General features: G+C 40.9%; 1 protein-coding gene and 1 long non-coding RNA gene across 4 annotated transcripts in view; one reads left to right on the plus strand and one right to left on the minus strand.

The window, feature by feature from the left end:
• AFAP1 (actin filament associated protein 1) overlaps positions 1 to 24104 on the minus strand; it is a 251402-nt gene that overhangs the window by 66180 nt on the left and 161118 nt on the right. For all 3 annotated transcript variants that reach the window (XM_020992125.2, XM_078148735.1, XM_020992127.2), the window contains exons 7-9: positions 19459 to 19551; positions 17063 to 17144; positions 8551 to 8700 (exon numbers count right to left, since the gene is read on the minus strand). In XM_020992125.2, coding sequence (XP_020847784.1) covers positions 8551 to 8700; positions 17063 to 17144; positions 19459 to 19551 — 325 coding nt within the window. The remainder of the gene's footprint in view (positions 1 to 8550; positions 8701 to 17062; positions 17145 to 19458; positions 19552 to 24104) is intronic.
• Positions 5862 to 15043, plus strand: LOC144455404 (uncharacterized). The gene is made up of 2 exons (XR_013484150.1): positions 5862 to 5994; positions 14892 to 15043. It is a non-coding gene; the product is annotated as an uncharacterized LOC144455404 (long non-coding RNA).

The raw sequence follows: 24104 nt of genomic DNA on the forward strand, positions 1-24104 counted from the left end.
ATGAGAATGACCTTTGTAAGTACAGCTTAGGTTTTCTCATCATACTTTCCCATGTGCACACGGAGAGTTTCCTGGCTGTTTCAACAATAAAAAATCCCAAAGGAAGACTTGGAAAGCTAAAGCCACTTGCACAGATTCTTCTGGAATGTTACTAACCAATCAATAAGCATTTATTAAGTGTTTGTCATGGGCTGGGTGCTGGGAATGCAAATACAAACGTGAGACAGACAGTCCCTGACCTCAAGGAGCAACATTTTCTCCCCCCTGATTCCATTTCAAGCCATTTGTTTCCCTCTCAGTTTCATCATTAAATGCTCTCAGGATGATCTAGCTAAATCAGTTGAATTGGATGCCAAGCCTGCCACTAGCTCACTTTCCCCTCCACTGCTTCTCCTGTAGCAGGGCTGGCTCCCACACTTGGTCCTTCTCACTTCAAGGATTGCTTCTTCCTCAAACAGCTAGGGAGTGACTGTCAAATTTAAATCAATCACAAGTATTTGCCAAGCTCTGAATATGGACCCAGGAATGACGAAGACGTTGTAGGAGGAGGAAGAGGAGAAGAAAGAAAAGGAGGAGGAAGAGTGGTGGCAGTTGTAGTGATAGTGGTAGTAATAGTAGTATTAATAGTCGCAGTGGTAGTAGTGGTGGTGGTGGTGATGGTGGTAATAGTAGTGGTAGTGGTAATGATAGTGGTAGTAGAAATAGTAGCAGCAGTGGTAGTAGTAGTAGTAGTAGTGGTAGTGATAGTAATAGTAGTAGCAGTAATATAGTAATAGTGGTAATAGTAGTAGTAGTAGTAGCAGCAGTGGTAGTAGTAGTGGTGAAGGTGGTAATAGTGGTAGTGATAGTAGTAGTAGCAGTGATAGTAGCAGTGATAGTGGTGGTAGTGGTAGTGGTAATGATAGTAGAAGTAGTAGTAGTAGTAGCAGCAGTGGTTGTGGTAGTGATAGTAGTAGTAGTAGTAGCAACAACAGCAGCAGTAGTAATTGCTAACATTTATACAGCTATGCTAAGTACTTTACAATTATTATTATCTTATTTGATCCTCATAACAACCCTACAAGGCAGATATTATTATGATCCCCATTTTATAGGTGAGGAAATGGAGGCACAGCTAGTATCTGAGGTTGGATTTGAACTCAGGTCTTCCTGACTCCAGGCCTAGAGCTCTACCCACTGCACCACCTCACTGTCCAATTCAATTCAGCAGACACATATGAAACACAGGAGTCAGTGTGGCACAGTGGATAAAGCTTGGAGTCAGGAAGACCTGGGTTCAAATTCTATCTCTGACACTTTGTAGCTATATGACTCTGGGCAAGTCATTTCACCCGTGTACACTATCACAGGACGTGTCCACTAAGGTACAGAAGAGATGTTGCTTTGCTTTGATTGAGGAAGTTCTCATTATAGGTATCCCTTATAGAGATGATATCACAGCTCCTATGAACATTTGATTTGTGCTCAATAGAAGCAGCGCAAAAATGTGTGTGTGTGTGTGTGTGTGTGTGTGTGTGTGTGTATGTGTAGTATCTCTGTCCATGAGGAACATTAAAAAAAAAAACCAAACACATAGAAATTGCTTTGTAAACCATGAATGGCTACACAAAAGCAACCTATTATTATTATTATTATTATTTTTGGTGAGGCAATGGGGTTAATTGACTTGCCCAAGGTCACACAACTAGTACATGTCAAGTGTCTGAGGCTGGATTTGAACTCAGGTCCTCCTGACTCCAAGGGTGGTGCTCTATCCATGGCACCATCTAGCTGCCCCAACAACCTATTCGTAATATTATCATGCCTCTATTAAAATCCTTCTCTGGGACCTCACTGTGGCCTTGGGATCTTAAAGGCTGCTCTCATTGGCTGAGCTCCAGCCCTGGTAGGTACTTTTCACTGTTATTGTTCAGTCGTTTTCAGTCGTGTCCAATTCTCCGTGACCCCATTTGGGATTTTCTTGGCAAAGATACTGGAGTGGTGTGCCATTTCCTTCTCCAGCTCATTTTAGAGGTGAGGAACTTGAGGCAGACAGGGTGAAACGACAGCTAGTAAGCATCTGAGGCCAGAAAAACTCACTCCAGGCACGGCATTCTATCCAATGCACCACTTAGTTGCCCTATACTACCAGGTTTGGAATATAGGCAAAGTAACAAACCAAGTACCCATCCTCTTGGGACCAGCCGATTGTCTCTGCACTTACAAATCACTTTGCCTTTGCTCCTTTGGGCGCATATCATCTGCCCTCATCCCCTCAGAATGTCAATTTATTTTTTTTTTCCTTTTGGTGAGGCAATCAGGGTTAAGTGACTTGCCCAGGGTCACACAGCTAGTAAGTGTCAAATACCTGAGGTCTGATTTGAACTCAGGTCCTCCTAACTCCAAGGCTGGAGCTCTATCCACTGCGCCACCCAGATGCCCCAGAATGTCAATTTCTCAAAGACAAACCATGTTCTTATTTTTGTTTTTCTATACCCAGCACGTAGTATGTAGTAAATGCTGTAACAAATGCTTCTTGAATTGAATTGGATCATGTTTTAGAGCCCTGGGAAGGGGATGCTCTGCATACTAACCCACTGGTCCAAAAGGATTATTTTTGTCCTAAAGTGACTCAACTTCCATGCAGAATATAATTTATTCCCAAGGCTGCATTTGGCCAGATGTCATCAAAATACTATGACTCCTCTGGAAAGTGATGCTCTAGACACAGCAGGCATTGTTAGTATATTGGGGGGGGGGGGAGAAGATTCCTGGATTTGGTCTTTGGCTTTCCAGAAAATGCCCAATTTATATTTAGCATATTTCCAGTTCAAGTAGAATTAATAACATGTAGGAGACTGAACGACATTTTATTTAGAGCCAGAATTTCTATGAAATGACTAAGCTTTTATCTCTTTCCTCAGATTTCTTTTCAGTCCCCAAAGGAGAAAACAATAAATCACACCGATCAACAGCCCTGGTTTTTTATGTGTTTTGAACAACATGATTTGCTGTTTAAGTTTTCCAGATATTGCCTCTGATTCTGGAGACATAACTTCACAGCTTCAACCAAAATAATAGAACAAAGATCCTGAGCACGTCACGGGTTCCTCAAAGTGGAAAATTCGAATGCATGAAGCATCACCAAGAGAAGGGATTTGTAGAAAGGAGACTTGGACTGGAAACATGGCTTGACCTCTTAGAACAACCCTGTGTGCCCATGGCCACAGCTCTAGGGATCAATTTCTTTGTCTGTAAAATGAGGAGGGTTGGATTAGATCATCTTTAATAATATTCTGTGATCCCTAGGAATAGACGTGGACTCTCATACATTCAGCAGCTCCCCACCTCAAGTATCTCTGCCTGTTCAAATCCTTCACCTCTTTGGAAACCTACCAAAAGATGAACCAAAGAAAGGGCTGGCAATTTTCCCAACGGAAACGCCAAGACAGTGTTTTGCATTTCCTAACGGGGGAAGGGAAGACACTGTACTCGTCCTGGAAGCCGCATTGAGCGGAATATGTGACTTTTCTGACTTCAAAGATTTCCCTGGAAAGTTTGAATATCCCAGAAAGGGTATCAACATCTGCCTCAGCTGGTCTATTGATTCAATCAGCTGGTGCTTGGGTAAAGGTTAGAATCCCGCCATTTTGGAACTGAAGACAACCTAAGAAGTCACCTTTTATTCCCCAAAAAGACCCTTTCAGAAGGCCTGAGCTCTAGATCACACATAAGATTACAAACTTAGAAGAAAAGACCTCAGAGGTCATCAGGTCCAACATACTCATTGTACAGGGCACAGAAAGGATTAAGTGACTTGCCCAAAATCACACAGCTAATGTCTGAGGCAGAATTTGAACTCAGTCTCTCTGACTCCAAGTCCACTGTGCCATTGGTTTTAAACAAAAATAGAAACAGATACTAAAAAGGACGTAATGATCTCTGTTGGCCACATACTGATTTAGAAAACCACAAGTCACCATGATATTGCATTTTTGTTTATTTCACTAAACATTTCCCCATTACATTTTAATCTGGTTTGGAACCACCAACCCAGGAGTGTCTGGCATCTCCAGCTCCTCAATAACTGTAACTCTGAACGAGAGCCTCAGTTTCCCCATCTGTAAGATGACTTGGTAGGATGTGATAAGCTAACTTTTGGTGATCCTTTATGACAAACTCTATCCAGTATATAAATATCCTGTTTAACATCCTGGGCAATTGCACAGCCAGCCTCTGCTAGAATATTTCCAGAGACAGGGAGCTCATTATCTGATGAGCCAGTCCAGCCCATTTTTAGATTGCTTCAACTGTGAGAAGCTTTTATATTTCCCTGAGCAGAAACTTCCTGCCCTGTAATTTCCTTTCTTTTGTCCTGATTGTATCCTCTGGGACCAAGTAAAATAACACTAATCCCTCTTCCAAATGACAGCTTTTGGTGTATCTGGGGACAAGGATCATTGACAATCAGCTGGTCTTTTCCCTCCTTCCTAGCTTCCCCAAGTCTTTTCGTCTCCATGCTGAACATCCCCAGTTCCTATAGACAATCCCCATATGCGATCAACTCCCTCCAGTCCCTTCATCATGTTTGCTGTTGTTGTTACTGGGCTAGATTTGAATTCAGATGTCCCTGACTCCAGGCCCAGCACTCTATCTACTGCACCACCTAGGTGATTCATCACCCCAAGAGCCCTAAACTGGATGCACTCCACATTTTGTTGACACTTTCCCTAAAATGGGGTGTTCCCAACTGAATACAATAATCCAGATGAGTCTGAAGAGTACCTAGTGTTCAAACCCCATGTTATAGTCTTGGAGGGCGATTAAGCGATTTGCTAAGGGTCACTCAGACAACAGGTACCAGGTAAGACATGAACTGAGATCTTCCCTATGAGGCCTGTTCTTACCCTCTCACCGCACTGCCTCTCATACTTTAATTAATCAACAAGGAGTTATTAAGCACCTACTGTATGCCAGGCACTATGCTCAATATTGGGGTTACAAGTACATACATAAGCCAAGCTGCCTCTCATGCATATATTATCTAATCTAATCCTCACAACAGTCCTGAGAGAAAGAACAGGTATTTTTACCTCCCATTTACAGATGAGGAAAACAAGGATCAAAAAAGTTAACAACTTGTCCATAGTCCCATAGGTAAGTGTCAGAGGTGGGCTCTGAGCTCAGGACTTTCTGACCCTGAGAACATATTGTTTCTCCGTAGTTACATCTCCCACCTGTATAGGATGTCTGTCTCCTTCAGAGCACCCCTAGGAGGACGGACACTGACGTCACAAACCTGTTGAACATGATTTTCCTTTTTTTGCCTTTTTTTTTTTTTGGCAAGGCAATTGTGGTTAAGTGACTTGCCTAGGGTCACACAGCTAGTAAGTGTCAACTGTCTGGTCTGAGATAAAATTTGAACTCAGGTCCTCCTGACTCCAGGGCCGGTGCTCTATCCACTGCGCCACCTAGCCGCCCCTGAACATTATTTTCAATGGCCTTTCTTTGTATCCTCAGTGCTTAGCACAGTAACTGGAGCTACTACTGTACAGTAGTCACTTAATAAATGCTAATCGAAAGAATGAACTTAATTCAAATAAATTCCATAAACCTCTATTAAACGCCTATTATGAGTGAATCCTACCTTGGTAGAAGGAATGCCCTCACTGAGTAGTTCCTTATACCAGTGAAATTATAGTCTCTATCCCTACGCTATGTGCAAGGAAGGCAATGAGCACTTCAATCCTCTCTGAGGTGAAAGATTTGCCTTTTGAAAGCTGCCAAAAGGGCAGGTCTGGTGAATAACATAACTGGGGAATTTTATTTTGGGTGTGGCTATAAAACGTCAAGATGTACTTTCTGGTGTGGTTGTTAACTGAGCTCAGATGATCACTTCCCAAAAGGCATCTTAAAATAGTTTTGATGAATGGAAGCATGATGGAAAGAAATGTAGCTTCCTATGTCCACCCCCCAAGTGAACTATTTTGGAGGTGCTCAAAATCATCTGAAAGGGTAAGTCTGAATCTCTCTGTTAAAGAATTGGCCTAATCACTTAATAATAACATCTCAGATTGTTCTTCTATTGGTACCAAGTTCATCAAGGAACCATAGTCAGTGAGGCAGGTCAGTTGTGAGTATATTTTTTGGTCTGAAATCCTCAGATCGCTGAGGCCAGCTCCATCTGGGACCAGTCCCAGTCATTCTTTAAATAGAGTACCCTATGAGTCCTAAAAAGCAGTACTTGCCTGCCATCTGACCATAACTGATTCTCAGTCCTGTTTCATTTCTTTACATGTCAATCATTTATGATGGGCTATCTGGTCTGGAAAGTCTCTTTCTAGCTCTACCATTCCATGTTCTAAGGTTACGTTCTTAAACTCTTTCTTAGGTTCTCAGATCAGCTTCTTCTGTAACATCCCATGTTCTGTGTTCTAATATTCTGCGCTCTAAGGTCCTTCCCAATGATGGGATTCTGGGTCCCTTCCAGCTCTGACTTTCTTTGATAGGATACCATCCTTTGCTATGTTTCCACCGTTCTTCCTATTCTCAGGTCCCATCTAGCTCTGACATTTTTTGTTTTCCTTATTCTCACTTCCCTTCTAGCTCTACCCTTCTGTGATTCTCTAACTTTGCAATACTGTAACTAAAAGCGCTTAACAATCCCTTTTTTCATGAGTCTCACCCACTGATCTGGCTTCTAAGTGGGAGGTCCAGCCCTGTTTTTCTTACATTCATTTTACCAGTGAAAACCTACAGATGTCCAGCTCTTCCCACCATATTTCATGGAAGAATTGGGTTTCGAACTCATGGCCTCTCATCTCTGGTATGCCTGTCTTCTATCAGCCCAACTGGTTCAGAATTTCCTCTCTGTGGGGAAGCAAAGCAGCAGCTGTAGCAGGCTCAGTTTGGCAGGATCTGTCTGCTGGGCCTCTATCGAGGTCACCCTTTTGCTTGATACTTCACAGCTGTTCTTATGGCTAGAAATAGGTCTTTTTAAAAACAAAACATTTCTTTTTTTTTACCGACATCCAAAAGGATGCGTTTGCCTCGTCCCTACACCCTCCCCCTTCCCCCGAATGCTAAATTAGGTGACAGTTTAAAAATTTTATACAAGAATGATATTATTTCAAGAGAACCAAAATCTGAAAGATGTTGATGATGCATTTTAAAAGAAATACATATGGGTAATTATAGGGCTACTGATTTACAGTGATCAGCAGTGCCTCCAACAGACACTCTGCAAAACCATTTATTTGACTATCTGCTCACAAATGGAAACCAAGCTTTGTTTATTTAGAATTAGTTAAGTAAGGTTAATTGCCAAGCCTTCCAAATACAGGAGGCTCTTACTCCCTGACTCCCCCCTGTGGGAAGTGGAGACTTTCCATCTCAACTCCCCTACTGCCCTGACCTCTTGCTAAGTCTGACACAGCAATCCCTAAGTTGGCCACTCCCACCATCTGCTCTTCCATCTTGGAATCCCAGGCTTTGGTATCCTACCAATTGGGTCCACTAAAAATCCATGGGATGATGAAAGAATCATAGTCTATTAGAGTGAGAAGGGACCTAAGACAATACTTGAACTGCAAGATCATAAGATTTCAAGTGAGAAGAGGGAAAAGAAATCACCTAGTAAATCCCCCCTCCTTTTATAGATGAGGAACCTGAAAGCCCAGGCTTGCCCAACAACGAATATGTAGTAAATAACAGTTAGGATTTGAACCCAGGCCTTCTCTCTCTATAACAACCCCTCATCATCTCAAAATTTCCTAAGATCCTCTCATACTACTATTTCACAAAAGGAGTTAGTTTATTATAAGAACAATTTTACCCTTGACTATTACCTTCCTGAATTCCCCTCCTCTGCTCCTTCTCACCATGAAGATTCTCAAAACTTTTTCCACTTGCCTCACTAGCCACTTAACATCTTAGATTTTGGCTTGTATGACCACCATTCTAACAAAACTTAGTACCAAACATCTCTTATTTGCCAAATTCATTGTCTTATCTCCTTTATCCTTCCTTGACCTTAGAAGTTTTCAATGCCACTGATCACCGCTTTCCCCGAAACAGCCCCCTCTTGATTTTCTGGATATTTTTGTCCAGACCTTTTCCCTATCTCATAAGCTGCTTCCTCTCAGAATCCTTTGCTGTGTCCATTTTTCTCTCCTTCCTTCCAAAATGTGGCTATGCCCCAAGGCTCAGTTCTCTGTTCTCTCTTCAGTTTCCCTTGGCAATCCACAGGGTTCATTGACAAAATTTCAACTATTTAGAGACCAGCAAAACATGCCTTCTTGTGGTTCCTCACACATGGCATCTCCCACCTCGTGTCTTTGCATTGGCCATCCTCCATGCATTCGTTCCTTGCCTCTACCTTGCAAGAAATCTTACTGATAGTGCAAAGGTCAAATCTGTTCAATATCTTAATTAGAATTATCCCAAATTATAAATGAGGTGAATCCAAAACCAAGTACTTAACAGAAATGCTGGATCGGAGGTTAAACGCCATCCTCCAGAACAGGAGAGAAAATAAACCCATATCTAAAATCTTACAAAACACCCTCTTACCACAGGTGGGCACATCTTCCTCAGCCGACGAGGTCTGTTCATCTGTTGATGGCTTTTTCTTTCCTAGACCAATGATCTTGGTAATCTTTTTCCCAGTGACTTTTGTCACTGTTCCCTTGGCTTCTGACTTTGAACTTTTTTTCCTCTTAACTGTAAAAAAAGGGGAAAAAAATCCATAAGTATGTTGTAATAACAGCCAACTGGGGAAAAAAAATTAAAGCAATTGGATCTTATATCTAGAGATAGAACAGACCTTAGAAAAGGTTATTATTCTAGGCTCCACAAGGTGTACAGATAGATTCCAGGGGATCCTTAGCTGAGAAAACAATTACATCTCTATTTTCACTAACCTCTAATTCAAATTTAGCATTTCCTTTGAGTAAGAGTTAAAAAACAAAACCCATGTTCTGGCCTTCCCAGACTGCCATGACGCAAAAAGGTAAGTCCTTTTGTCTTAGAAGCTACTCCACTGAATCCCATCTTTTTACAAATGAGGACAATGAGGTTCAGGGAGGTTAAAATACATCCTCATGGTCACTCATCTAGTGTCACAGGGAGGATTTGAATCCAGTTCTCTGAGTCCAGAGCCATTACCATCATTATCAACTCCCTGAGCTACACTCCCTTCCCTGTAAAATATATCAGACTTAGCAAGTAAGGGTAAACAGAGCAAATTCAGTCTTAAAATGATTATAATAATTTTAACAGCTAGCATTTGCATTGTGTTTTATAGTTTACAAAGCTCTTTGCACACATTATGTGATTTGATCATTGTGGCAATTCTGTGAAGGAGGCGGGGCAAGTACTATCCCCATTTCATAGATGAGAAACTGAGAAAAATTACTTGCTTGTGTTTGCATGACTAAGAAGTGGCTGATTCCAAATTCAGTCCTCTTTCCATGACATATAGAAATCATGCTGAACATCAGTTCAGGCTTCTGGGGGAAGGAAAACGCTTCTCAAGTGATTCAAGAAGGAATCAATTAGGTCCATGATCTTCATCTCTAGATTTTTGATCCGACTGTTTTGATTGTTTGCAAATTATCTTTCCCATTAGAATGTATACTCTTTGAGGTCCGGGGTCATGTTTTTGTTTTTCTTTGTATCTCTAGCACTTAGCCCAGTGCCTGATACAAAGTCAACACTTCATCAATGTTTATTGACTGAAAAGTGATTTGCCCAAGATCACAAAATTATTAAGTGGTTGAAAGGGCATTTGAACCCAGTTCCTCTGATTATAACCCAAGGTTCTTTCTCCTATACAATGTCTTCCTAATATACTGGGTTACTTCTTTTCAATCTCTTGACCCTATGTTGATATCAGTGATCTGAAGTCATCTATCAATCATCTCTGGCTCTTCCCATAGGACCCACCCACCTCCTTTTTCCGCCACATGTGTTTCTGATGACATCCTTTCTGCAATTTCTCCTGAACAGTTCCCTCTTGGTAATAATGTGGCAGCCAACCCACACCCGCCATATGCCTCCCCATTGTCCTCTGGGTGACCCTCAGCTTTTAATCCTACAGAGGCTATGGTATTCTATGACTCACAGTCACAGAGCAACACCAGAAGAATTCTGATACTAAAAAGATAAGTTTTTGTTTCAGGAAAAAGCTAGAGGTCATTATAAGCACTACACAATTTCCCAAAGGCAAGCCCACCCCCTTCTTTCTTCTTCATTTCTGGCCCCAGTTCATTATCATTCTCAGATCCTATAAATTTTTGTTCCAGATTCTAACATATTACACAACATTGTACCTCCTCTCATCCGGCCTCTCCCGGTATTGCCTGTATTTCGTTCCCTATTTTCTACCTAATTCTTTTCAATCTCCATTTTTAAGGGCCTCCTTTCTATTCTCTACCATTTTTAATAACAGTGGCAAGAAAAGTTAGACCAGAGGGCAGCTAGGTGATACAGCATTGGCCCTGCAATCAAGAGGACCTGAGTTCAAATCTGGTTTCACAGACTTGACATTTACTAGCTGTATGACCCTGGGCAAGTCACTTAACACCAACTGCCTGGGTTGGGGGTGGGGGTGGGGGAAGAAAAGTGAGAAAAGCTGTAGGCCTGCCAAGTCAATCTTCAAGTTGTGTGCTTGCACTCTCTCTCTTCTCTCCTCTCTCTCTCCTCCCTCTCCCCTCTTTCTCTCTTTCTCTCTCTCTCCTCTCTCTCTCTCTCTCTCTCTCTCTCTCCCTTTCTCCCTCTCTTTTGTCTCTCCTCTTCTCTCTCTCTCCCTCCCTCCTTCTCTTTTGTCTCTCCTCTCTTTCTCCTCTCCTTCTTCTCTTCTCTCTCTCTCTCCCTCCCTTCCACTCTTTTGTCTCTCCTCTCTCTCTCTCTCTCTCTCTCTCTCTCTCTCTCTCTCTCTCTCTCCCTCTCTTCTCTCTCTCTCCTCTTCTCTCTCTCTCTCCCTCCCTGTCTTTTGTCTTCTCTCTCTCTCTCTCTCTCTTTCTCTCTCTCTCTCTCTCTCTCTCTCTCTCTCTCTCTCTCTCTCTCTCTCTCTCTCCCTCTTTCTCTTTCTCTTTCCTCTCTCTTTCTCTCTCTCTCTCTCTCTCTCTCTCTCTCTCTCTCTCTCTCTCTCTCTCTCTCTCTCTCCCCTTCTCCCTCTCTCCTCTCCTCTCCCTCTCCTCTTGTCTCTCTCTCTCCCTCCCTCTCTTTTGTCTCTCCTCTCTCTCTCTCTCTCTCCCTCTCTCTCTCTCTCTCTCTCTCTCTCTCTCTCTCTCTCTCTCTCTCTCTCCTTTCCCTCTCCTTTCTCTCTCTCCCTCCCTCCCTCTTTCTTCCCCCCTCCTTGTTATCTCTGTCTTCGTGGTCTCAGTTTCCACTTCCCTATGTCCTCTACACAAAGAAATTGAAGTGATTTGTCATTGACTGGTTGTTGTTCTTTTGTTGGCTTCTTGTACAAAGCAGAGAAAGCTGACCACATTCCAAAATAAGCAAGTCCTACACTGCTTTCTCAAAAAAAAAAAAAAGTAAGATCAAAGACCTGCCTGATAATACTAAAAACATGAACTGTGGAGGCATACACAGCAAAACAAACAAATGGCCCCTTTTCAAAAATAAAACACCAAATCTATTTACAATGCTTCATCTAAAGGCTCATCTCCACTTCGATTACCATTTGACGTACTGGTCTGTGGGTGGGGTAACTGTATCCTGCATGTTCATCCTAACTAAGCTATGACACTCCAAAGAAACAGGGGATGACCTTCCTCAGAACCCTTCCTAAACTGAGGTTGCATTTGAATATCAAGAGTATGACCTCATACTAGACTTGAGCTAAGCATGAAGAAGAATTTCTACAGCTTTTAGGTCAAGGGAATTACAGGACCCAGAAAAACAGGAGGGAGGGAGAAGAGGAGAGGAAGGAAAGACAGGAACATAGAGAGAGAGACAGAGACAAAGAATGAGAGAATAAGAAAGAGAGAGAAAATAAGAGGACGAGAAAAAGAGAGAGATGAGAGAGAGATATCCTCTCCTTTCCTTACAAATGATGTCATTCACCTAAATCTTCTCCTTCTGGCAGGGTTATTACACTCTTTAGACCTAAGAAATGAGTCACAATGGAAAATAACTTATTTTTTAAAGAAACCGCTCTGTAAAGATACACCCGATGTCCTTTTCAGGGTGTCCCTTCTCCTGGGCCTCATCACCACGATGCCAAAGCTTACTGACAGATGGCGATGCTAACAACAGAGAACCTGTTAGCCTATGTTAGGAGTGGCTCATTACCAGAGGGTCGACCACCAGGTGACTTATTTATTTTTATCCCCAGCAATTCAGGAAGAAGCAATTATTGAGGGGCAGCTAGGTGGCTCAGTGGATAGAGTACCAGCCCTGAAGTCAGGAGGACCTGAGTTCAAATGAGGCCTCAGACCAAATACTTGACACTACCTGTGTGATCCTGCGTAAGTCACTTAATCCCAATTGCCTAAAAAGAAAAAAAAAGCAATTCTTGAGGGACAGGGACTTGAACCTATGGAGGGAACCCAAGAAATCTCTGATCTTCTCCAGTCCCCAATAAACCAGCAGGGACTGGAAGAAAAATCACGACATACTTCCAATTTAGAAAGGTGACACAGAAATAGTTAGTAATATTAAAATAAGAAAGGATAGGGACTTTGCCTGGAACTCAGGAAAAACTTTATTCAAAGTCTTGCCTTAGGCATTTAGTGGCTGTGCAACTCTGGGTAAGTCACCCCCTTCTCAGTGCCCCAAAGTTGCCTGATGTCAGAGTTCCAAGTACCAGTGAAATTGCAAAAAAAAAAAAAGATATTAGGAAATTTCATTTCTTAAAGAATTTAGCCCTTATAAGTTAATTCATGAGAGTATAGTGGATAGAGAGATGGCCTGAAAGTCAGGAAGAATTGGGTTCTTTCAGGTCTCACCAATGAAATATGTAACTATGTGATCTCAAGCAGCTGTTTTGCTTCTACAAGACGGTTCCAAATCTGCATTGTTAGAAGGAGTCTTCTCACCAGGAGCTCCTTAAACTAATGAAATCATAGGTCTGGGGGAAAAAATAAATAAATCCACAAAGCCACAGAATGTGGGAGTTAGAATAGGACTTAAGCAAGAAATTACCTAGAATGTTAGAGCTGGAAGGGACCATGGGAATCATGTAGCCCAACCCACTCATTTTATAGATAAGGAAACATGTATAAAAATGAAAAGAGCAGAGAATGCTCAGTCTATTCTACTTGACCACCCGTGATAGAAAATCTCGTGTTTCCTCAAACGGTGGATACAAGCAACCTGGGCTGAGTAGGTTACTGAAAAGCAGATACAGAAACAAAACAAATTTTAAACTTTTATACAATGGACACATTTGGCATTTCTGCATGCTGCATACAACCTAAGCAGGAGTATGTGAACAAACTGAATGAGTACCTTTAAACTTTAGGGACTGTTTTATCAGGATGGGTGGGGAATGAGTTAGTATCACCCAAAGTACTTATTCAATGCTTTTGCCAATAGTTTCTTGAATAAACTATCATGTAATAGATCTGTGAAATGGTGGGTGTGGACATGTTCCTTAGTTCTGCCCCTCGGGTCTCTCCACTCGGACAGACTCCTCTCTCCTTTCATAGACAGTAATTTTAACGAGATGCACACCCAGGCTCGTTCTTTTTGCATTACACTGATTAACTTTGCCAAAACTTAAGGAATGAATCCATCACTCCTGAAAGAAAAAGGGCGGGGGAAAGGAATTCTTCAGGGAAAGCAAGTCATTGTGGCTTTAAACAGATGTGTTCTGGAATGTCCCAAACCAGGAGGGGCAACTGGATTTCAGGAAGCAGTGAAATAAGCCTGGGTGGTGGTGCTAATAGAACCTCGCAATTTGACAAAGGAAAAGTATGGGGTTCTACGTTAGAGATGGAAGGAGCCTAAAAGAACAAGGCCATATACAGCATGGGAAGCTAGCACCACAAAATCATAGCAAATAACAGCAAAAAATAACCTCAGAGAACATGTAGTCCAACCTGTCAGTTAATAGATGGGCAAATCAAGGCTCAGAGAAGAAAGGGACTTACAGATTCTAATAGAAACAGAATGAACTTGAGAGGACTACCTCCCATCCAATTCAGAAATCTCTTCAATAGCTATGCTGACAAATGGCCACATCTACACGTGCCTGTGCATCTGTACAAAGATCATAGCATCGTAGACTTAGAACAATAAAGGATTTAGTGTCATCTAGTCCACCTGCACTAATTTATAGATTAGGAAACTGAGACCTACAGAGGTTAAATGACCTGACCAATAATAAATAAACGGCAAAACCAGTATTCAAAACTTCCCTTTGTCTGCAAATCCAGCATTATTTACACAAAATCACACTAACCACAGAATGAGAACCCAGGCCTTTTGAATCTCCTCAGCTGTCTCTTGACTACACCCCTACAGGCCCCTTCTCAAATTCTTGAGCACTTCCTTGAACCTCCACTTTGAACAAGGGCCCCAGACCCTTCCTCTGCTGTGTTTTCAGGCCTCTTCTACGTGTTTTCTTGCTCTGTTAGAATGTAAGTTCCTGGAAGGCAGGGACTGTCTTTCTTTTAGCTTGTATTTGAATCCCCAGTGCCTGGCATATAATAAGCACTTAATAAATGCTAATAATACTTAATAAACACTAATCATTGATTGACCCAAATCTAGCTCTCTTTACATCTTCATACGACAGTGAAAAACCCAAACCTTTGAACCAAATATCTAAAAAACATTACTTGCCCTAAATAATAAATAAGAAGACACATTTTTTTTGCACCATAAAGTTCACATAGTGCCTTCCCCACAAAAGTTTCATGAGACAGGGAGTATAAATAATTACTATTTTCTTTTTACAGATAAGAAAACCAAGGGACTCAAAGAGATGAATTGACTATACTATACTGGAATATACCAGTAGCAAGATTAAAGCGGCATTCAAACACAGATCTCTTTTGACTGCAAGACCAGCCCCCTTTCCACTGACTTCCCTTAAAAAATTGAAATGATCTCTGAGCTTTCGATGCACTTTTAAATGAGTTGGCTTTAATTTATCATGCTATCTGCAGGTAGCACTCACTTCCAAATATCCAAACTTGAAGAAGGAGTAAGAAACAAAGAGAAACAAAATACTCCACAGACTTAAAGTAGAGAACTCCCATTTTTAAAGACTACATGGTGACTGCAGGCTATTTCCTGACAGAGCCAAACTTAAAGATAGCTTTCCTGTTTTTAATCATATATGACATGCCCTGAGGAAGACAGAGATAACACTTTTCCCTGAATAACTTCCTTGGGAGAAAACCATCATTTACGCCCTGGAGGGAAGGGCGGAGAACCGCTTGTGATCAAAACAGAGGTCATGCCCTTGACCAGGGCACTCTCCACCACAAGCTGGCCAGACATGTAGCACAATCCACACACTGTGGGCCTCCCGGATGAGGAGTTTTAGGAATGAAGAGGATCTCCATTGGGTTCGTCCTGGCTTCAGCTGCATTCCATTCCATTCCATCAAATACATTTTTATTAAGTGCCTACTATGTGTCAAGCATTATGCTTATTGCTTAAGAACACTACATTGGAAAAGACAATCATGGCTTCAAGAAGCTGTAAATCCCAACTGGTAGAGTGTGGTGGGAAGGAGAGAGTGAATATGGTGAATAAATATGATGCAAGGGAGAAAATGGGAAGAAGCAAAAGAAACAAGTCAGGAAGGAAGTTTTTGACCTCCCTTTGGTTCTATTGCCTGTGGTAAATACCACTTTCTCCAAGAAGTCCTCCTCCTGATCCTCCTGGCCACCAAGTCAGCATAACCTTCCCTTCTTACATTATAAGACATTTACCATGTTTTATTTTCCATTGCATTTCACCTATGTCATTCTAGAATGTGAGGCCTACGAGGGCAAGGCTGGCGTCTCTCTCAAGGTCAAGCCTTGCGCTGTGTATGTAGTAGGAGCTTAATAAATGTTTGCTGAGGTGAACTGATGATCATCTCAATTGATTAGAATATGCACTAATAAGACAAAGGCCCCCAACGTCATGTCCTGGTTGCAGGACACCAGATACCCTTTCTCTAGGAATGGGAATAAATTCCAACCAAGACAAGACAAGCCTGGATCTGAAATCCAGTTTTATAGTCATATTGTCTCCCTCATTCTCTATATAACTCACTGCAAGGAGGCTTCAACAAAATAGACACCGCCATGAACCCCTCCTTCCAGAACTCTTGGCCTCTCCTCCTCCAGTACAGTCTGTCTGATGGTACACTAGTGATGTTTCTTCTGCTAACTCCCCTGAATACTCTGCATCACTGTGGCCAGTGGTGGAAATAATAATGCTCCCACAGTCAGCCTCCAAGTGATTCCAGCTGTTCACAACAACCCCTGTGTAGCAGGTGGGTCTCCTGGGAATCTCAAACGATCTGAGAGATGTCCTACCTATGTCCTTTTAGAACCAATGAATCCTGTTTCCATATGAAACTAATATAGTATAGATACTGTCTCCAAATGACTTACGTAGAGTCACATGAAGAAAAAACTGCTCCATGATCAGAGATCTTATCTCTTCAGTCAGCCAACAAGCATTTATCAAGTATTTACTATGTGCCAAGAGCTGTGCTAAGCACTGATTGGAACTCAAGTTTCCTTGAGAGATGAGATAACTTGCCCAAGAGGGTAATAAACAGGTAGGAAACAAGATTTGAACCGAGGGCTTAGAACTCCAGACACATCGCTTTTCCTATTACACTACATTGTCTTTTATTGTGTTTCACTTAAGAACTTTTGTTGGGGTTCTTAAATAAATAAAATAAAATAAAACTCAAACATTGGGAAAGTCTGAGAAGGTGAGAACTAATCATAGCTAGGCCTGAAATCTACAAAAAGAGGTTTCCTTCACTCTGCTGAATGGTAGGATAGTCCCCTAGCTTCTACATCACTGAAGTTGTTGATCGAATTGGCCTTTAGACATTTCACACAATCAGAATTTTTATCAAATATCTGAACAATGGAGAACCCTCCTCACCACTCACCTTGTTCTTTTCCGTTGCACATGGTAATCCCATTTTCTGCACCGCCCTCCCCATCTGAGCTTGGCCTCTCCGAGGACAGTTTCTGCATGGACAAAAGGATGAGATCATTTCTGTAGTGGTCATATTGGCTCTGTGGTGGGTCTAGCATCAATTAAAAGTGCTCTGGAATGTGAAATAAAAGGGAACAAGCCCTAATCCACCCAAAAGTTAACAATGAGATAACTAAGAACACAGAGTCTAGATGCTTACATCACTGTGAAAGCACTGGAAATCAAACAGAAGCACTACCACCCTGCAGTCATTCTAACAGATGCTATAGTATTTACTTCACTCTGCTAAATGCTTCCATAGGTTTGGTCTTTCATATGTTCTGCGAAAGTCATCTGCTCTCCAAAAATGCTTCCACTCAAAATCTGCATTGCCTTTGGTGACACTGATTAGCATCTCTTAATGTTCCCCACATCACTATTCGATGAGGCAAATGCTTTCTGGAAGCAAAATTACTAACAGTTCCACTTACAATTACAAGCAAGTCCCTGTTGGAACCAACTGTGTAAGAAACTTCACCTCTTCAGCCTCAATTTCTACATGTGTCAAATAGATATGATAGCAAAAATAACTCACAATTACATAACATTTTAAGGTTTTTTAAAAAAATGTTAGTTGAAGGTCTTAAAATGTGAGTTTTTCCTCACAACAAATCTATGGGGGTAGAGAACACCAATATTAAGTGTATCATGTATCTCCAGGGAATTCAAGGACCAGTTGATGCATAGGTTAGTAGAAGTAAACCCTGAAAAGGAAATATTCTGAGAAAAACCCCAGGGAATGTTTTGGTTTTGTTTTTCACTTTTCTTGCTATCCCTGGAACCTGCCGTAGTGCCTGGAACAACAAGGTGCTTAATAAATGCTTGCTGACTTGACTTGTCTTTTACAACCCAAGGGAGTAAAGAAAGGTCCTTGAGTTAACAACTGGCTCGTTTCAGCATTTCCCATTATTTCTATAGTCTTACCTTTCAATAAGTAAAGAGAATATAGTAGAGGGGGAGAGGAAAAATACAAATAATTGCTTCTCTGAAAAGCACATTTTCAGTGTTTGGTAATTGCTACTGCTATTTGTTCTTTCTCAAAGAGGTCCATGACATCAGGGAGGCGATGCCAGGACATGCAAGTGAATTGAGTTTAAGTGAGATAAGAGGGCTGTACAGTCACCCGCTTCACTTTCTCCTCCAGAATAATGTGGGTCCAGTGGCCAGATACGGATCAGGACAATTGGAGATGGCTCAGGATGCAATGGAGATCTTGGTCTTTTCAAGTTAAGGTCTTTAACAGTAACAACTCACATTTACGCAGCACTTTAAAAATTATATATTGCTTTCATATCCTTTATCTCATTTGAATCTCACAACAACTTTAGAAATAGATAGGTATTACCCCCATGTAATGAGATAGGAAAAACTAAGATTCTGAAAAAGCAAGTAACTTGTCCAAAGGTCAATGAATAAAATCAGGGCTAAAAATAAAATCAATATGGTTTGTAGAATCTAAGACCCTTGGGAGCAAGAATGGGTTTACTTTTCTCTCCGTATCCTCAGGGCCCGGTGGAAAGCCTTACAAATAGTAAACAATGAATACTTTTTTGATGCACTGGACTTCAATTAACAAGAAGAGGAAATGGAACTACAACCTTAGCCTTGGGACTCCAAGCCCAATGCTCTTTACACAACCCCAGGCTACCTCTGATGGACTAGGAAACTACGTTGATTCATGATGATATGCTTAGATACTTCAATGGATCGGTCTTTTCATATGTCTGGTTACAGACTATCTTTCAAAACAGACTATAAAGCCCTCTACACCTTCTCATCCTTTGAAATTCACTGAATTAGAAGAGATTTTGCAGATGAGGATCAGAGAAAGAAAGTGAAGTAGAGAGTTAAGCCCTCAGTCTTCAAACCCAGGATTATTTCTACCACACCATGCTGTCCCTCATTGTGTCCACATTTGTGTGTGTGTTTTATTTATTTCATGGATCCTCCATATAGGACCATGTAACATTAAAAAAAAATGTAAACCTAAAAATCTGAAATGAAGAGATGATAACACTTGTATTACAAAAATATGTGACTGGCTCTTGAAGAGGTAACAATAAGTAGTCATTCTTGTAGAAAAGGGAAGCATGAACAAAAGGATGAGACATTCCTCCTCCCTGGGCAAGGTTATCCCAGTGAATGTGGTTCCAGAGTTTATAAAGAGATCATTGAATAGTTTTTCTTGGTCCAATGGGGAGATAAAGCAAGACAATAGATTTATATGTTCATTACAAGAGGAATTAGAGGTGGCTTGAGTCAACTAATCAGAAGCCACATTCTTGGTCTTATCTTTCATGCCATTACCTTCTCTAGCTCTGTCTTGTGCACTGGGGAACTAGAGGAAGGCCCATCCGAATCTACTGTTCCACTGCAATTGTTGTAGACTTCTTTTATAACCTGAAAATAAAAATATATATTTTATGAATATGGCACAATTACATTAGTAATAATTATCATTACATTATATTATATAATTTAATTGTTAATTTTATAAGTTATTTATTTTTATTGTTATGTTATCATGCAATAACAGTTAGCATTCATATAACACCTTACAAATATTATCTCCATGCCCAGTTATCAATTAATTCATGGAGAGAGCTGGAAGACAGCTCACCTTGCCCAACCTCTCTCATTTTACAGAGAAAGAAATTGTGCCCAGAAAGAAGTCATTTGTTCAAGATCACTTAGCTAGCAGGTAGCAGGGGCAAGGACTTGAACTCAGGTCTTTGGACCCCTAAGGGGAATGCTTTTTCCCCTACTCTACAATATGCAACCTGAAGCAGTGTACTTTTTCAGACTACTGGTACAAAACACCCTGATCCTCACACTGAAGAATAAACAGTATTTTACCAGCAGTTAAAAATTTTATGGGCTAGTCCTCTCTCTTTCTCTTTTTGGAGCCATGTCTGCAATGCTGAGTGAAAGCCTGGCTCTTCCCGGTTAGAAAAGAAATGCAAGAGCCTGAGGGGGTAGTTTTGCAACATGATCTCCATGGACACAGCTACATTAATTTGGCTTGGACTGGACTGGACATGGGATGGGATCCAAGGTCTGACAAGAGAACAGGACAGCATGCCCAGCCATTCAGTTGGCCCAGCTGCTCTTCTATGAAGAAATAATGAAGTGTTGACCAAAATTCAGATACTGAGCTATCGCTGCTGCTTAGCGACCTCGCTGCAAAGATGTATTTTCTTGGCAGCTAACCATGAAGTACTCAGTGTGGCTACAACCAAAGCTGCATGCTAAATCAGTTGTCAATTTAATTCAGCAAACATTAAGTGTTTCCTCTCCTAGACAATGAGGAAACTGGGATGGAAAGAGGCTCTGCCCTCCTGGCACATCTAAGAAGTTTATCATCTACTGAAGGAAATGAAATATGTACCCAATAACTCTGGAATATAGATTTTGAGGTGAAAGGCACCATAGAGGTTATCTAAGCCAATGTCCCTTTTCTACAAATGAGGAAACTGAGGCCCCCAGAGAAGTGAATTGGCTTTGCCCAAGATGCCTCAGGGCTAGAATTTGGACCCATACGATTTGACTCCATACGCAGCACTAATATGATACAAGGTAACATGTGAAAGAGGGACAGAAGAGAATCCAGGGCTCTAGAGAAACCTGAGCGGGGTTGACTTGTTCTTTATAATCTATCTTGACTCCAGTCAAGAAATTTGACAGGCAGAGAAGAAGCCTTCTGCTTCAATTTCCTCTGCATAGACCATCAGCACATTTCACAAACACCAGAAAAAGACAAGCAACTCTTTAAAAGCTTCCAAAACTCTGTACAAACCCTTTTATCCCAATATCATAGCTATCTCCTCTGGATGGGTATTTAACAGCCCCAAAGGAAGAACATCGCTACTAATTTGGTTTCATGTAAGTCTTATATTTCTTGTATTCACTTCAGCACTTTCAGAACCCAAGATTTCTTCACCTGCAGGGGCTGATGAAATCCAATTCAAATACTTGTGGATTTCACAAATGTTTCTGAATTTCACAAATCCCAGGTTTTGCACAAGGGGCTAAATGCCTCAAGATGCTTCCATCTGCATGCTCACAGCTCAAGATATTATGATCCACTAAGCACTTTGATAGGGATAAAAATTTTGTGACCTCTGGATCTTCACCAGTTTCTTAAGGCCACTGAAGAAGGAATTTCATTAAAAGACAAAAAGAAATTACAACACGATGTCTGAAAAGACATCAGTATGGAACAGCATACATGAATCACTCATTCATGACCAGAAGCAAAGCTATGGATCTTAGGGTATGGTGTCTAGAGCAATTGTCTTCTGTGGCTGCTGTCCACCACACAATGGGATGAGAATCTCTGCTCCTCAAGCCATTGGTCCATCTCGGCAATGGAAGGTTTAAAGAAAAATAATTGGAGGGCTTTTTACAAATCAATTCTCATTTTCACTTGGAAACCCAAAGATAACTAGTCTAACCCACCTTATCTTACCGATGAGAAAATTGAGGAGAAGGGAGTTGAGTTGCCCAGGGTCACACAGGTAGTAAGTAGTAGAGTTTAGATTTGAACCCATATATATGACCCTGAATCTAGTGCTCATTCTACCACCCTACACTGTCCTGGATCAGCATTTTCTACTGCAATTTGTTGAGGAAGGAATACAATTATTTTCTAAGAATGAACTGGGTTTGTGCATTGAAATGTTCACAAGTTGGAATTTCCTATGAGAAAAATTAACCATGGTGGAAAAATTCAGGAAAAAAAAAATTCAAAGTTGCACAAAGTTGTGAGAAATCCAATCTCTTACTCATCTGTCTCCATGCCACCCTTTCCCTCCCTTTCCCCTTGTCAGAAAAATCCCTCTTTTCTTTGAACACTTAAAGCACTTTGTTGCATGTAATGATGATATTTTCCAAACTAGAATATTAAGACTCATGATCTGACAACTCTTATGTCTATGAATGGGACAGAATACTTGAAATCAGTTATCCCAGAAGTTATTCCTCCATGAAATCTTCCCTATAAGAAAAGTCCAACACAGATCTGAATGCCCAAATTGAGAGGAAGGACAGCAGCCACAGAAGACGATTGCTTGAGACACCCTTCATTATCCTGGCTAACCCTTCAACTACTCTCTTGTTTAGGTCTGGTCTAGTCTCATTTTATGTGTGTCTCACCTTTTTTTTTTTTCATAAATTTGACCGGATTTTATCTGCTTGGGTATTTCACCCCCCAAAAAAAGGCTCCTAAAATACCTTAAAAAATCCTTAAGAGAAGGGCCCATGTCTTACTCTGAGAGGATGGCATTGTATGTAGCACGCTAGACTTGGAGTCTGGAAGCCCTAGATGTATATACTGCCTCTAACACCTATTTACTGCAGGACTTTGTTGTTGCTCTGTTGTATTAATTCGTGTCTGACTCTTCTTGACCCCATCTGGGGTTTTCTTGGCACAGATACTGGAGTAGTTTTTTTTTCCTTCTCCAGCTCATTTTACAGATGAGGAAACTGAGTCAAACAGGGTTAAGTGACTTACCCAGGTTCATACAGCTAGGGAAGCATCTGAGATCAGATTCGAAATCAGGAAAATGACTCCAGGCCCAGCACTCTATCCACCTAGCTGACCCCTACCAGGTAATGTAAGCTCAATGAAGCTCTCCACTTTCCTCTTTTGTAGTCTCTATGTTATAGGGTTATTTTGAGGACCAAATGAGCTATTGTACACAAAGTGCATGGGGAAAAAAAAAGAGCTTGTCGAAAGTTGTATGTAAATAAAGTTATCGTCACATTTCTTTATTTTCTACAAAAGCTAAAACAGTATGCTGCACATAGAAGTTAAATATTCAACATAATTTTTTGTTGGGTTTTAAAAATAGTTTTGTTGTTTTTTATTTTTATTATTATTTTAAATTATATATTATATAAATTATTATTATTATTGTTGTTGCAAACACCACCTTACCAGATTCTTCCCTGATCATCTAAGGAAGCTGGAACAACTAATTCAAATCCTTTGATGTAGTCTGGTGAGAAGACTGGCTAATTACAATAATCCTTCACATATTCCCTATGCTTTGTACTTTTCAAAGTGCTTCCCAATATCTCATCTGCTTTAATCTCACTTCAACATTTCTGTGACTTATTCAGGATGGACATTATTATCCACTTTTACAGATGAGGAAACCAAGGCCCAGAAAAGTCCAGTAACTGTTCCAAAAATACAGAACTGCAGAACAGCAGGTCAAGGTCAAGAATCAAATATGTCCTGGCTCCCTAACCAACTGCTCTCCACACCAAGATTTTCCACAACTTCAATTCAAGAAACATTTATGAAAGCACCTACTGTGTAAAAAGCACCTACTATATGGTAGGTAAAAACCAGCGACATAGTCCTTGCTTTCAAATAGCTTGTAGTCTACTCTTATTTTTTTTTAATTGTGATTTCATTGAGAGGGAGGCAAACTTTCAAAGAGGAAACTTCCTTCAGCAGTACAAATAACCAGGTGCTGTGTACCTTATGTTCTTAGATGGTAGCCTTAGCCATTGAGTTGTTACATGAGCTGTCCATGTCAAGTATCCAGTATATGCCACATGTGAGACTTAAACCCAAGCTTTCCAGACACCAAAACCAGCTCTTTGTCAATGATGACAACTGCCTTTCTATGTACTATGTACGTATCTTTTTTCACTATTTTGAAAGTTATCTCTACCTTCACTTTCATCTCTAGATTTTGTTGTTATTCAGTCATGCCTGACTCTGCATGACACCATTTGTATATATGTCACTAGGATGTTTTTAACCATGATGCCTAGGAAAGGTATTATGAATGTTTGCTGATTTATTTTAGTTCAAAAATAAATTAGGGAGGCAGCTAGGTGACGCAGTGGATAGAGCACCGGCACTGAATTCAGGAGGACCTGAGATAGAATCTGACCTCAGACACATGACACTTACTAGCTGTGTGATCCTGAGCAAG

Source organism: Phascolarctos cinereus, unplaced genomic scaffold (assembly GCF_003287225.1).
Source record: "Phascolarctos cinereus isolate Bilbo 61053 unplaced genomic scaffold, phaCin_HiC Scaffold_9;HRSCAF=440, whole genome shotgun sequence".
Taxonomy (NCBI): domain Eukaryota; kingdom Metazoa; phylum Chordata; class Mammalia; order Diprotodontia; family Phascolarctidae; genus Phascolarctos; species Phascolarctos cinereus.